This window comes from Phragmites australis, chromosome 17 (genome assembly GCF_958298935.1).
Source record: "Phragmites australis chromosome 17, lpPhrAust1.1, whole genome shotgun sequence".
In the NCBI taxonomy this organism is placed as follows: domain Eukaryota; kingdom Viridiplantae; phylum Streptophyta; class Magnoliopsida; order Poales; family Poaceae; genus Phragmites; species Phragmites australis.
In genome coordinates, this window is record NC_084937.1 from 17,376,663 (window position 1) to 17,392,146 (window position 15,484).

At 45.1% G+C, this 15,484-nt stretch overlaps 1 protein-coding gene, 1 long non-coding RNA gene and 1 pseudogene across 2 annotated transcripts; 1 reads left to right on the top strand and 2 right to left on the bottom strand.

Annotated features, from left to right (window-relative positions):
* Window positions 1-3,452: 3,452 nt before the first annotated feature.
* On the bottom strand, window positions 3,453-4,309 carry LOC133896926 (uncharacterized; annotated as a pseudogene).
* A 2,442-nt stretch (window positions 4,310-6,751) lies between these two features.
* On the top strand, window positions 6,752-8,081 carry LOC133897828 (LOB domain-containing protein 6-like). Its single transcript, XM_062338656.1, has one exon. The coding sequence runs from the start codon at window positions 6,956-6,958 to the stop codon at window positions 7,994-7,996; it is 1,041 nt and encodes a 346-aa protein (XP_062194640.1). The 5' UTR covers window positions 6,752-6,955; the 3' UTR covers window positions 7,997-8,081.
* Window positions 8,082-9,693: 1,612 nt separating this feature from the next.
* Window positions 9,694-11,569, bottom strand: LOC133897534 (uncharacterized). Its single transcript, XR_009905923.1, has 3 exons — window positions 11,206-11,569; window positions 10,478-10,617; window positions 9,694-10,372 (listed from the first exon to the last, which is right to left on the bottom strand). It is a non-coding gene; the product is annotated as an uncharacterized LOC133897534 (long non-coding RNA).
* Window positions 11,570-15,484: the final 3,915 nt, after the last annotated feature.

The following is a 15,484-nucleotide window of genomic DNA, read 5'->3' on the forward strand; positions in this document are numbered from 1 at the left end:
CAATATATGCATGTTTGGCCCCTCTGTCGTCAAGCTCCGCCACTGGGTTCATATGGTAGAAAACCTAGAAACCACAATGAAGACCAACTCTTTGTTGGTGGCACGGAAAATAGAGTTATATAGTTAGTAGTGTTTTTTTTATACATTTGAAAAATAGAGTTAAATAGTTAACAGTTGTGTGCTTGGGATAATTCAAATTTGAAATCATATTATAGTGTCTTGTTAACTTTCATTTGTTCTCCCATTTTGTTAAGGTACGCATCGAGCGTCCTGATTGCAAAAAGATAGTCAAAGGCATAGTAAAAGATGAAAATGCAACACATGGTAGTCTCAAAAAGATTTTACCTGTCAATCACGCTTTGTATATTCGAGTAGCCATGATCAGTCGAGTTTATAGAATCAAGGTAATGTCGACAATGGGTAAAGTCGATTATGCAAATACTTATTTAAAATAGGGATATTTGATCATCAATTGTGTGAATAAGAAGAGGATATGAGATTTTATATAGGTTCAGATATCCCTTAGGACAATAGCCATACGTCATGTTTCATTTTGATTAATCTCTATAAAAGACAATTACAATAGGAATGTGTCTGGATCGAACCCTAAGGAACTCAGCGAGTTCTCTCGTGTTCTAAGTCCTGAAACCCTTATTGGATGAATCTCGTCGTGGTATGACTCTGTTGTGCATCTCAATATGTTGTTTCTGCTCCTATCCGACTAGGTTTACTCTGTATAACCTGTCCAAGCCCTTTTTTTCCAATTCCATTGTATCTTTCCCCTCCTTACGTAGTCAGGTCAAGGAAATGTACCATACTCGGGGATCTTGAGTGTAACCTTTCCGGATTGTATAAATTCCGAATATCTGGAAGACTCCTTCCTAATCCGGGGATAGTTTCCGTGTAGAACACGATTGGTTGCTTAAAATATCAGCACATGCCTTATTTACCTCATAGCGATTATTTATCCTACCGTATCGGGTTAAAGACACATGTATGATGGATACACATTCTAAGGATATATCATATTTCTCTTAAATATATATATAATTATTAATTATTTATTTTTTGTTAGCTAGCCCCCAACTCTGCTCAGAAGAGGGCAACTGGCCTGTATGTAGTCGAGAATTTGATCGTACTAGAACTCAACTAGTTGAGAATAGTTCTTAACAAGAAATGCTCTTCGTAGTCGAGAATTATCTCTAGTCGAATAGTCTTTCATAGTTAGGGAATTCTTCTAACAGAATAGAGTTCTACTCGTAAATACTTAGCTAGTCAGGAATTATCTCTGACAGCAGATGCCCACAGGTCACCTTCTCTTTTTCTGTGTCCTTAGGAAATATTGCATTGAATGCATGCGATTTCTAAGAGGAGTTAAAACAATCATGGTGTCTGGAAAGGTCCTTCAAAATTTGAAGCGTTGGGGACACTGTTAACGTGGAGCGATAACGTCGACGTCAATCACAGAATAGTTGCCAAACCACCTTCCCTTGTAAATAGGAAAAGATCTAGACATTATCTTCATCCTGCTATCACATTCTCAAACTCTTTGCCTTCAAGTGAAAAACTTTTCCCCTTCCTTCAACCTCCAGCCCTCAAGTCTCCAATGGCTTCCTCTAGCAGCTTGTGGGTGACCTTGGAGATGTCGAATGCTCACATTCAAAAGCTAAAGAAGGAAGAGTGGATTGTTTGATTCCCTGGAAGGCAGCGGAGGGAGAATAAATTCTGAGCCCAAACACTAGTGAAATTGTGGTGTTCGATGCCTTCTTTCATTGCGGCTTCCGCATTCCCACCTCGGATTTCTTCAAGGAAATCCTCACGTTCTATGGCATTGAGATCGTCAATCTCAATCCCAACTCCAACACGATGTTAAGCATCTTTGTTCACCTGTGTGAGGCTTTCGTAGGGGTGTAGCTGATCGTGTGTCTCTTCCACTACTTCTACCAGTTGAAATATCTTTCAGCCGGTGGAGTAGCTGGTTCCACCGGTTTTTGCCTCAGTGAATGCCTCACCGGTAAATATACCTATATCACCTGGATGTATCCTCTCCCCTCCTTATATAATTGGGTCAGGGAGACGTACCGTATTTAAAATCTCTGAGTGTAACATTTTCGGATTATATTACTTTCAAATATCTTGAGAACTTCTTCCTAATCAAGGATTGTTTCGTGTAGAACACAATAAACTACCTGATATATCGACACGTACATACCTTATTTACCTTATGACGGTTATATCATATTTCTAGCAAATTCTTTAATTATTAATTATCAAATCCTCATCAAATAAACATACCTTATGTACCTTATGACAGTTATATCATATTTCTAGTAAATTCTTTAATTATTAATTATCAAATCCTCTCAAATAAACATTTGACATTCTTTCCCTAAGAAAAATTCAAGGGTATTTTCGGTGTAGGCGTGTAGCTGGTCACCGCTCAGCTTCCCAAGATGATGAAAAGAAGCTAACATAGTTCTGACCATGATCTAATGGTCCGTAGACAAGCGACAAGGTCACTGTAGTCCTACTACATTCATTCTCTTTTACTTGTCATTTAGAACATCGACACGATCCTTAACAAGCACATTTAACCATTATTTTTGACAACTATCTTTTGATATAAATTGATAGAAATTAAATGATGTTAAAATATTTTTCATAATAAATTCACTATTATTATTTTTTATATTAAATTTTAATAATTTTATGTATATTAACTATCAAAATTTCTAAAATTTAACTGTACACATTAACGATAGCTCCTCCGGCTCTCCATGTCTCCCGTACACCGGAGAGAGAGGACAACATCTGAAGCGACGAGAAAGCATGTAAAGTTATCCATCGGACTCATGTGATGGCCACTTCGGGGGCTTTGTATATATGCATTTGCTAGCTAAATTAGTGTGATTGCTTGGCCTAATGAGTAGATGTCAACCTCGGTGGTAAGGATATTTTATTTATGAAGAATTATTATGAAATATGTTTGGGTCTCCAGTATGTCGTGTATTAAGATTTTGTTTACAACATCGGAGTTTCACAGTGAGCAGTTTAATTTCTCACGAATCTTGAAAATTTGATAATGTCTATTGGTGGGATATAGACGCCACATGAATCCTAAAATCAAGGAAGTCGATCTATGAAGAATAGAAATTCTAAAAATTCTCTCATGATTTGGAAAAAATGTGACATGTTCCATATTAAAACAGATTAGATTAATTAGACTCTACTCTTTGTGCTAACGTAATTGTAGACACTAGAATTTTATACTAATTGTAGCTGCACTTTCAATCATACGTCCGATTTTTTTTTTTCTATTTGAGCACATGCAGCCTGGTATTTTCAAATCTGAGCACGCCAAACAAGTAATTCCATATTTGAGCACGCCAAGAAGCGAAATTACGAAAACACCCAAAACTTGCTGCTGCTTTCTTCAACATGCCCATTCGGGGCTACTCAGCCGGCACCGATGGAGGTGGCTGCAGGATGGAGTTGGAGTTGGCGTGGCGGCGTTGGCCTCAGCGACGGACTTGAGCTTCTAGAGGTTGAGCCTGACGATGGTGTCGGCGAAGAGGCATGTGTCATCCTCGGTGATGCCATCGGGGACATCGACGACATAGGACTCGAGCACGATGGTGAATATCCCGGGGCCGGCGAGCTCAAAGATAGTGGTGATGGAACGCTAGCTGCGGAGGCAGTGCTCGTCGCCGGTGATGGAGAAGCCAAAGACCTAGCCCGCGTCGTCGAGCAGGTCGAGGCGCTCAGTGCTAGTGCTAGCGGGGAGGCCGGAGATTGTGCTGACCTTGCGGAGGCGGCCGGGGCGGAGGACGTCGCCAGCGTCGGGGTCCAGGCGGAGCGTGCAGCTGTGGATGAAGTCAGGGGCGGATCCACCGCTAGGGCGAGCCTGGGCGGCCGCCCGAGCTTCTCGGCGTGGCGTCGTCCAGGCCTGTGAGGTCCACTGGGCCAGTGGCCTAGGTCCACACGATTCGCAGCCCGCAAATAAATCTTCAAGCAAATGTAACCCTAATCTCAGTTCTCCCTTGACGGCTACGGCGTGCGGGCGGGCGTGTTGCGGTGGGCCAGCGGCGGCGCCAGGCGCCAGCCGCCAGGTGCCTAGGCGGGAAGCGGCGGTGCGGGCAGGGCGTCGTGCGGCTGTGCGGGCGTGCGGCGGTGCGGGCAGCCAGGCAGGGCGTCGTGCGGGCGTGAGGCGGTGTGGGCAGGGCGCCGTGCGGGCGTGCGACGATGCAGGCACGTAGGACTGCGGGCACACCGGGCACTCGGGCAGGGCGTCGTGCGAGGCTACGGGCATGCGGTCGTGCGGGGCACGGGGGCAGGGCGTCGTGTAGGGGCCGCAAGGCAGCAGCCAGCGGCAGGTGTCAGAACTAGGCCGTCAGGCGGCAGCGGCAGCACAAAGCTATTGAGGTGAATTGAGATTTTGAGATTGAGCCATTGAGGTTAATTGATTTGAGCCATGGAGGTGAATTTTATTTTGTCCCATAACATAGGCATTTCTTTCGCAGAATATCAATTATTGGATCATCAAGATATTAATAATGAAGATATTTTTCAAACCAACATGTTTGAATACCCAAAGTACGAGGGAGAGTAGAGTTGGTGAAGGCTGTGATGCAGAAAATGAAATAGTAGTTGTCACTCCTGCTTATGCAACTACTCGGATAGAATACAAAGGTATTAAAGAATTTAGTCAAGAGTTTATTATTGCCGATCTAGGACTTCGTATTCCAATAGATGAATTTGATCATGATATTAGAGATGAAGTTAGAAGAGCTTATGTATTGAAGGGTCCGACTAAACCAATTGAACATACTTTTCTCAAAAAATAGTTTGGTAAAGATTTAAGGATTTTTTGTGCAGCATGGTTTACTAAATATGATTGGCTAGAATATAGTGTGGAGAAGGATGCAACTTATTGTTTTTATTGCTATCTTTTTAGATATGATCCCTTAGAGTCTCATTTTGGGTATGATGTATTTTCAAAAGTAGGATTTAGAAATTGGAAGAATGCATATAAATCATTACCTGAACATGTTGGTGGGCCTAATAGTGCCCACAATAAAGCAAGAACAGCATGCGAAGATTTCAAAAATCAAAAGGCTAGTATGTCATATAAGGTGATGACTCATAGCAAGGAATCAGAAGCCAAATATGAAATCCGTTTGACTGCATCTTTAAATTGTGCAAGCTATCTCCTAATGCAAGGTCATGCATTCCGTGGACACGATGAATCTTCTTCTTCGTCGAACAAGGGCAATTTTCTAGAGATGATTGATTGGTAAAAAAAAAGAGGAACGAGGAAGTGACTCATCATTCCAAATATGGATGAAGTAGTATCAAGATGGGGCCAATCAAAGTGAAGTAAGATCAGTGTCACTCAAGACCATCATTATCGTATTGACACCTTTTATGCAGCTCTTGATGCTATAAACACAGAGATGACTCATCGTTTCAGTGAGCTATCTTCAGAGTTGCTTATATGTTTCTCTTGTCTTGATCCAAGAGATAGTTTCTCTAAGTTTGATGTACACAAGATTGCTAGACTTACGGAGATATATGATATAGATTTCTCCATCAGCGATCGTGCCGTTATAAAAGATCAACTTGAAACATTCATTCTTCATGTTCGGAGAGTTGAAGATTTTATTGGTTATCACGATCTTGCAAGTCTAGCAATGAAGATGGTAGAAACCCAAAGATATATTGTGTTTTCATTGGTGTACCACCTTATTGAGTTAGCATTGGTACTACTAGTTGCAACATCATCTGTTGATAGAGTCTTCTCGGCCATGAACATCATCAAGACTGATTTGCGCAACAGGATATGCGATGATTGGCTCAATGACTTGATATTGTGTTATATTGAGCGGGATTTATTCAGAAAACTATATTCTAATGCTATTAAGAACCGGTTTCAAGACATGAAAACAAGGAAGATGAATTTGCTTAAGCCTTCTAGTTCTAGACATAATTAGTGGTTGGGGTTCCGTAAGATTCTATACTTAATTATTTCTATTGTCTTTGGTTATATTTAGCATATTTGCATAATTGCATATATGTTTACCTTCGGTTCTTTTCTATTTTGCAGGTTCACATGGTTTGATCGATTTATGTTGGGGACCTTTTCGCTTTGCTTAACTATTATCTTAATTAAGGTATTTTTTTAATCTCATCTTAAAGTTCGTCCTACCTATTTTGCTTGTCTGGATCAACCACTGCTTATGCTCAAATATGAAATTACTGGTTTGGTGTGCTCAGATTTGAAAATACCGGGCTGTATATGCTCAAATAGTAAAAAATCGGATCATACGTGGTTCCCATGCCAATCATCCCAGAATTGGTCAAATAATTCAACGGTATCTTCCGATGGTCATCTCGATCGCTGTACGTTCATCGGAACGTTGTAGCTGTTGCACATCCAGCTGCTGCCACGTCTCCCGATCGAGTTTGAAACGATGGATCCAAGTGGCGGTGAACAACTAAAACAAACCCTCGAACGGAAGAAATCGAGCTTGCAGTTTGTACTCTCGATCGTGCGTTACAGTTATAATGTTAGATTAGATGCACGCAGAGAGCTAGCCGCGGATTTCTCTTACTCGCAGTCCCCATCCAAACGACCAGTTCCCAGATCGTTCAAACGGCGGTTCACTAATCCCTTCTGAATTCTCTTCTTCTTCTCCTTCCGTTCGGGATTGTTCGAATGCCATGCATGCATGCGTGCATGGATCGAGTTTGTTCGTTCGGCGAGCTTGCTTTTTATGGCCACTATTCTCGCGGCGAGAGAAGAAAGGAGAAGGCAAGAAAAGAGAGAGAGGCAGCCAAGCGCTCTCCTCCCCTCCCCTCCCCTCTCCTATCCCTACGACGACGCCGACGCCGAGCCCGAGGGCGACGCCGAGGCTGAGGCCCCCGACCTCGCTGGCCGCGCACGGGCGCGCGTACCATGACCTCCTCCCCCTCCTCCTCAAAGCCACCACCACACCTCCTCCTCCACGTCGACACCACCGCCACCGCCAACAGCTCGGCCGTTTCCTCCCCCTCCGCGTCATCCGCCCACTCCTCCCGCACCCCGTGCCCCTCCGCCGGCGGCAGCGGTGGCGGAACCGGGCAGAATCAGGCGTGCGCGGCGTGCAAGTACCAGCGGCGCAAGTGCAACCCAGACTGCCCGCTGGCCCGCTACTTCCCCGCCGACCAGCAGCGCCGCTTCCTCAACGCGCACCGCCTCTTCGGCGTCAGCAACATCCAGAAGACGCTGCGCCGGATCGACCCGGAGCTCGGCCCCGAAGCCATGCACACGCTCATCTACCAGTCCGAGGCCCGCGCTGCCGACCCCATCCACGGCTGCGTCCGCATCATCAAAGAACTCGAGCGACAGCTCAACATGACTAGGGTAGAGCTCGCCAACGTTTACCACCAGATCGCGATCTACCGCCAGGCGGCCGCCGTGGACCCGCTCGCCGACCCGACCATGCTCCTACCTCCGGCTGCTACCGCAGCCGTGTCTGGCCAGGACAACGTCGTCGCCATGGATGCGATCTACGCCGGTCAGGAACCCGTCCCGGCCGGCGCCGGCGTTGTCTTCCATGACCAGCAAGAGTACCATGTCCTCAAGGTCGAGGACCAGGACCATCCTCCGCCGCATCAGCTTTACGACTACTTCTGTTACGATGGGACCGCCTGCGACGAGGCGACCAGCCACGACGCGAGCGTGCAGCAATACGGTTATGCCAACGCCGGCGTCAAGGCCGGGTCGCCGGTGGAGCTCAGCGAGCAGCTGGAACAGCACTGCCAGATCGAGGCGGCGCCGTTTGTGGACGCGTTCGACGTGAAGCCCCAGCACCTACCCTTATCGATGGAGCATCACGGCCATGCCGGCGTCGAGCAGCCGGAAGAGAATGTGACCGCCGTGTTGAAGTACCACGCAGATCAGCCAGCGACCTCAGCGGCGCAATGCCACTTGGAGTTAGGCTTCTCCTCCTTCTAATTAATGTATGGTAGATTCGTCCAACCATGCAAATTGAGGTTGGAGCGGTGACATCATTCATTTCTTGATTTATTTCATTAGGATAAGAAATATTTCTGCATTTCTCAATTTTGTTTCTAGAGCAAGTTCATTTGCTAGCTAATAATTATTAGATGATTAAACATGTTTAGATTTTATCATTGATTTTTTCACTCGCAATCAATCTGTTGTGAAGAAAAGGATTTGTACACTGCCGTTGCGGATATAAATTTTGAGACTTGTTGGAATAAAATGCCATAAAAAATAAGACTTTCTACATGACATTTAGGTTCTTCATTGGAGTCTCTTTATCTCAAATGACTACCACACTATTGTTTTTGTGTTCATGCAATCGCGCAAAGAAACACTAGTACAGAATCAACCATAAGTAGAGCCTCATCACTGCCGATTATACAAGAACCGATAGTGAAAGAGTATCACTGCCGGTTCTTAACCTCTGGTGCTTGAATCATGGTAAAATTGCTAACAATCGACACTGATACAGACTATCAGTGACGGTTTGTATTAAAAACCAACACTAATATGTTGGTTTTTATTACAAACCAGCATCGATGCCTAGCCTGGACCTGAAATTTCAATGCAATACGATTTTGGCTCACCCCTCTTGCGTCCGCTCGGCTCGGTCTCGACCTTATCCTCATGCGCACGCGCTCAATCTCTCCCCTCATGCTCTCAGTCTCTCCCCCATCTCTCCCTCTTCTCTCCGACCACCCTCCCAATCCAAATCTCCCCACGTCCGGCGGGATCCAGAGCCAGGGACGCCAAGCCCTCAAAGATCCTATCCTCAGACCACGCCTCCTACACCCTCCTCCTGGTGCCGCGTCTGACGGGATCCAGATCCAGGACCTCATCTGTGTCGGCGCACGTCGCGTCACCATCATCAGCATCCCACCCATCGGCTTCGTCCCCTTGTAGCACACCTTGTCAGGCGGCCTCGAGCGTAGATGCTCTCGATCCGGCCCCTCACCGACACAATGGACCGGATTGTTGCCCAGGTTAGTTGATCATCTTGATTTGCTCAAGTTCCGGCTCTCCTCCATGCTCAACTTGTGTTCCTGAGCGCCTCTCTCTTCGGAGTTGATGGGTGTGATTTCGTTGGGTGTGGGGTTTTGCAGGGATCTTCGCGTCGCTGGCAGTGCTCATGTTGAACTACGTCAACAAGGATGGCGAGGCATCCAGGGCGGAGTTGTGTGATTGAATCAATTCATTGGGCTGATGTTGAATAAGTTGTGGGATGTTGAATCATTTTTTGTGAGCAACAACGGGAGCAACATCTGAGCAACAACGGGAGCGACATCTGAGCCGACTCGATGAATCAAGCAGCGGCGACGATGATGGGAGCTGCGATGGGAGCAACGACGGGAGCGGCATCCGAGCCGGCTCAGATGCCGCTCCCGCTGCTGCTAATTCTCTTTTTTTTATTCTCTGGAAATAGTAATAGTGCCCGGTGGGCAACCAACACTAATAGTCTCCGACTATCAATGCCACTTATGGAGTGCCAATTCTAAAACCGGCACTGATGAAGTTTTGTAACCGGCACTAATGAGGTGTTCTGGTGTAGTGAAAAGAGCACGGATACTTGGATATATTGTTTTTCTATGTAAACTATATAGTTGCTTCCATGCAAAATTGCCTTTATTTTCACTTTTGGGGAGAGCATTTCGAGCACATTGTCCGGATAGTACATAATTAATAGGTGTAAACTTAGGTTAGACTAGTTAAGTATCCGTGCATTGCAACGGTTCCAAAATACAATGCAAAAAATACATCCATCCAAGTTTACATACTTTGCATCATCATCCGTTGTTGAGTTGTGGTACGTATGTGGAAAAATACATTAACTCATGCTTAGTAGAAGAATAGAAAGCATGCGCATTAACTTCATGAGTTGTTACTCTTGCCCTTATCCTTACTCTCTTCAACATATCAATTGGGTACCTCCAACCAGTGAGCATGAGCAAACGAAAACAAATTATTAGATACATCACATCAAAGATAAGTAAAATATAGCCAGCAACCACAAATTGATAAATAAACAATAAAATTCCTCGACTATAGTGTCCCACTCTGCTTTGAGTGCTTCTCCTTTTTCTTATCGTCATCCGGGGCGAGGATCTTGATGTTCCTTCTGGCAGTGGCTCTAGATAGCGCGATGTATAGCTGGCAATGAGAGAACACTGGATGGGGGAGGTACATGCTGGCGTTCGGGATAGTCTGACCATGTGCCTTGTTGTTTGTCATGGTAAAGCTGAGAAGGGAATATCTCGTCATCAGAGAGACATAGGGGGATACGAGGCAGAAAAATTCTCTTCCCAACATGCTGCCCGAGCACGATCTCTGCATCAATAGTATTTCTTTAGAAACCCCCATCACAAGTCTTGTCCCATTGCAAAGTCTATTGGCATGATCAATATTTCTGAGAAGTATGACAAGATAGTTAACCTTGAGCTTTAGCACATGCGGAGGTAGCCCGTTTGGGATAAGAGAGTTAAGGAATTCTAGAGGATAGTATTTGTGGGGGTCATCTTCAGCGCAATCAAAACTATGGTACACCATCTTGTTTCCCGGAAACGATCAATCATCTACATGTTGAAAAAACAATCAAGAAGCAAGGGTAAAAGAAATAAGGAGAAAGAAAATTTGGGTCACCTCTTGAGCGTAGTGGACGTTGATCAAATTTCGTTAGTCTTTACTTTACAGAATTATGAAAAAAAGGGAAATGAAAGGAGCGAGGTAATTAGCCAGCAAAGTTGTCTGCAACACATAAAGATTTGAACTGATTTTACAGTACCATCTATTACATTGTCAACTGAAAATTTATATATTTAACGGATCATTGGAGAAGATTTCCAAATATTCAACTAACTCTGTCTTGTTGTGCGTGCGTACATTCATAGGGGTGAGTGTGTGTGTGAGCGTCTGCGTCTGTACTGTGTTTCGCAAAAAGACAGAAATCCACAGACAAAATGCGGCATAATTTAGCAGGTATAGCCGTATCATAGCTTTGCAGGTTTAATCTCTGTCCGAGGGCACCAACTCAGAGTCTAATTCCTCTATCAAAATCGAACAGCAATACAAATCTGAACATATATTAGTTCGATTCTGACATCACGTGGCCATATCTGGAGAGAGGGAGGACTGAAGGAGCAGGAGTTTGAAGGGGGCCGAACCTTGGGTCTCGGATGTGAGGTGGTTCAGGGCCAGCACAGCGCAGCCTCCGAGGGGAGCTAGATCGGAGAAGGCAGCGGTAAGGTCGCCGGCGGCGGTCGGGTACAGGCGGCCAGTCATCGAGCGCGACCTGATTTGGGAAGGAACCCCGCATCGCAAAGCCGTCGGACTCAAGGTCGTTGCCAGGGTCGATGGGTTCAAACACGGGGACGGGTGCGCGCGCCGTGGCGACGTCAGGGACCTGCAGGGACGAGCTCTGGACGAGGCGTGGCGTGTCGCGGGCGTGCGCATCGAGGACGTTAGGGTGAGGAGAGCTGTGGTGTGGTGGGGGCTAGGGTTTGGTGTTGCTGGGCTGAGGAAAGGAGGCGGTGGCCCTGACTGCAAGCGTGGCTCAAGAGCGTGGGTAGGGGTAGGACATGGAGGCAGGACACATTTAGATACAGGAACTATTATGTATTTTTTAAGTAGTAGATATATTGTGATTTTTTAAAAAGAAAATAATTATAACTTATTTTACTGAGTTAACATCTCTGTGTCCTAGCTAGAACTCAACAGACAAGACAGCTCTTAACTATAGATTCTAAATAAAATAAGAGTAGTAGAACTGTGATGTAATTTTGTCATATATTAATAAAGTACCCAGATTAGTGCAACTTGAAACTAATGTTACTAAGCTCATTTGCGAAATCTCTTTGCTAATATACAGACTTTTAGGTGGTGAACGACAAATTGATGTGGTCTCCCCTATGCTACCACCTTATCTTTCACGTTTTACCTCATGCCAATCTTCAAGCAAAGGAAAACAACAGAACCACCTCCCTAACCATGAAAACAAATCGTAACAAATCTTAACTCTATCACAATCAAGAACGTATCTTGTGCTTATCTAGTGCTCCTGTGCTCGAAGACTTGAAACATTATGTAAATGAATAGTCATGAAAAAGTTCCTAGAACAATTAATTGGTGATGTAGAGTATGCTACCTTCAAACATCTCACAAAATTTCAACTCACGCAATGACTTTTATAAAGAGAAATAGAAAAGGCAAGTTTCAAGGAATTACAATAGACAATAACAGATGTTCAAATTTGTTTCTTTTTTTGTTTTTCCTTGTACAAGTCGTCGTTTGAGTTGAAACTTCTTTAGATGGTCTATATGTATCACCAAAATTTTCATGACTGTTTGCATGTTGTTTAAAGTTTGGAAGCATTGGAGCACTAGATATTTTCCCCGACCGACCCCTTATCCCTTTATGAAACAGGGCTACAAGAAACCCTAACATGGTTAGTCCCCATCCTCTTTTGTCAGCACCAAGTGAGACCATCTCCATCCTGTATGGGGCTAACGGGCTTAACTCTATGGTGAGTGTCGCACATAAAAACAACGGGGCAAGGTGAGTATGGTGACGAATGTGCAATGCATATTGCCATGGAGTTCAGCCAGATGTGTAGTGTTAGAGCCCAAGCCCTAAAGGCACCGTGTAAACCTGCCGCGCATAGTGATGCGAGCATGCAATAGGCATCGTTGAGAGCCAATGGTGCAAACGAGTAGTGCCGGTCGAGCCTGGAGGTAACGGCTTGATATGTGTTGATACAATTTCTTTTTATTCATAAACATCGGTCTTCCGATCCGATTCTTTTTTTCTCCAATATAGCAAACAATCAACCGTATTAATTTCTTAAAAAATAGCGAACAATTATTTTTTTACAAACAAGAGCACTAAATTAAGTGATGTTCTCGGAACCGACGACGACGACGACGAGGGAGAAAACGAGAGCCAGCTCGATGGATCGCCTGGCGCCTGCAGCTCCCAGCAATCACTGACGGTTGGTTCGTTCGTACGAGGATGTTTCTAGCCAACGCGTTTTGTTTATTCCACACGGACCCGCACGACGTTGTCCCGTAGCGCAGCACAGACGAGAGACGATCGAGACGACCACCGCAACAGTCCAGGCCGACCACCAGCGCGCTACACCATCACAGGGACAGGCACACCGTCGCCGGTGGAGGCATGTTTGCTACCCGAGCCTTCAGCATAAATTCGAGACGAATTTTGGTTGGACCTCGATCGTCCGAAACGTATGACACCGGACAATGTCATGGATATATGTACAGATCGACGGCGACGTGTGTGCCTCCGGAACTCGAGCTAGATGTGCAGCCACACGCGGAATTAAGAGGGAAGCAGACTAGATTATCACTAATACTTCTCTTTGGAACTCATTTAACAGGGAAGGTTCGTGCTTGTATTACAGACGCACAGTACGGCTACTTGACGTCCAAGTCTACGGGCAACGTGCAGTGCCTTCCAATTAGTTGTATATATTGACTAAACCTGGTAAGCACAAAGAGAAGCAAAGAAAAAGCGTTTAGTCGTGACCTCATGCGGTCATGATAATGACCACGGCTAATAGCTAGGCTCATGAAGTCATTAGTATGATCGATGGCGATATATAACCTGGACACCGTGGAAAACAGCTTTAAAGCTTACATAACCAGAATTAATTAGCGAAAAATGAGCATGGAGGTTGCCTGTTGGAAATAACATCACTTTCAGATTTAATTTAATTCAATTCTTGATATAACACGAACAAGAACAGAAACGATAATCAATATCGACTAGATTTGACTAGCCCCAATCAGCCTCGACTAGATACTCGAGCAGGATTTTAACCAGCTCTAATCAGCCTCGACTAGCTACTCGAGTAGGATTTCGATGTACATACCCGATGGCGACATGAGATGCAGTAGGCGATGACGAAGATGAAGTAGTCGAAGTTGATCTCTGTGTAGTAGACGGTGACGACGGCGATGATGTAGACAAAGTAGCACACGATGATGTAGAGGAAGTAAATCATGAGCATTCATGACGAGCGCTTCCCAAAAATTTTATTCGCACTCTCCTGGTGCAGGATCCCAAGAGCGACGGGTTTCAAAGACCTGCTCTCCACTTCGTCGGTGCACGTCGGCGCAGCAGGATGGAGTAGACTACGTGTTGCAACATAACAGATAGAAATTTGTGAAACCCTAATCATGTGTATTGCGTCTTCGCGTCTCTTTTTTGTGGCGGCGACTGGCATATATGTAGAGAGGGAGAGTCGCGCGATTGAGACACGCCACAGTTAGACTCTGTTAAACACCATGATCGGATCTTAACCGACACAATTTCTATATACTTATCTGTTTAACAACGTAGCAAAAAGAATAAAACCGCAGAAGGAGGTCGTACCTGCGCAAACAACTGGACTCGATTTCAGTGAACCATTCACGCAGGTGCCGCGTGCACACGCCCGTGCCTCTGGTCATGGCAAGGCAAGACGAGCGCACACGTGTGCTCTTTTAGTCCTTTCATCCACACATGCTAAATAAGTGGAGGAGAGAAATACTTTTAAATTAATCTCCCTTCACCTCTACTAGCAAAATGAGACTAGAGGAAGCACACAACTCTATATAGTTATGACTTTTAGATTTATTTAGAATTATACAAATATAATAGATCAAAATCATATATTCTAACAATGCCTGTAAGCTAATCCCGGTGACGCGGCAGCGACCGGAGCTGGTGTAGGAGGCGAGGAGGTCAGAGGTGGACGCCAAGGCGGAGTTCATCCGGGAGTTTAGGGAGGACCTGCGGCAGCAGCGGCTGAACTCCATCTTTAACTACACCCAGATGCTCAAGTAGCGCGCGCTCGGCACCGGCGGCCGGCGGCCGGCTGCGCGGCCAGATCAGCTTTGACTCACGTGATCAATTCGTTCAGATGTTGGTCAGCATTTTGAGGGAGACCAATTCGACGACTTTGAGTTGTTGGTTTGTATATAAGATAAGATCTGCAGGCGTGGGTCCAGATTATTTTTAGGTTTGGTTTGTTTTGGGCATTTGCACACATACTACAGTTTTGCTGTAGTCACATTTCATTTGTTCTTTGAAAGAGGTCAGTAATCATTTATATATATACACAAATTGGTGAATTATGTGCGTCTTGAAAGGGAAATATGCAGCAATGGAAAGGACTCGACTGCCTGTTTCATGGTTGGGAAAAGTTCAAATTTGGTGCCTGTACTTTGCAGTTGTCTAACTTCTCATATGTACATTGAAACCAGGTAAAAGAAAAACCTTTACTTGCAACACCGGTTCAAATTAGGTCCAAACCACTTTGCTAGCGGTATTCAGGATGTGGCATGGACTCCCGACGTGGCATTGATTCGCTGATAGCGCTCTATTTCCTTCTCTCACCTCCAAGCGGGTCCCACCCATCATCCCCTTCATCTTTCTTCCTCATCC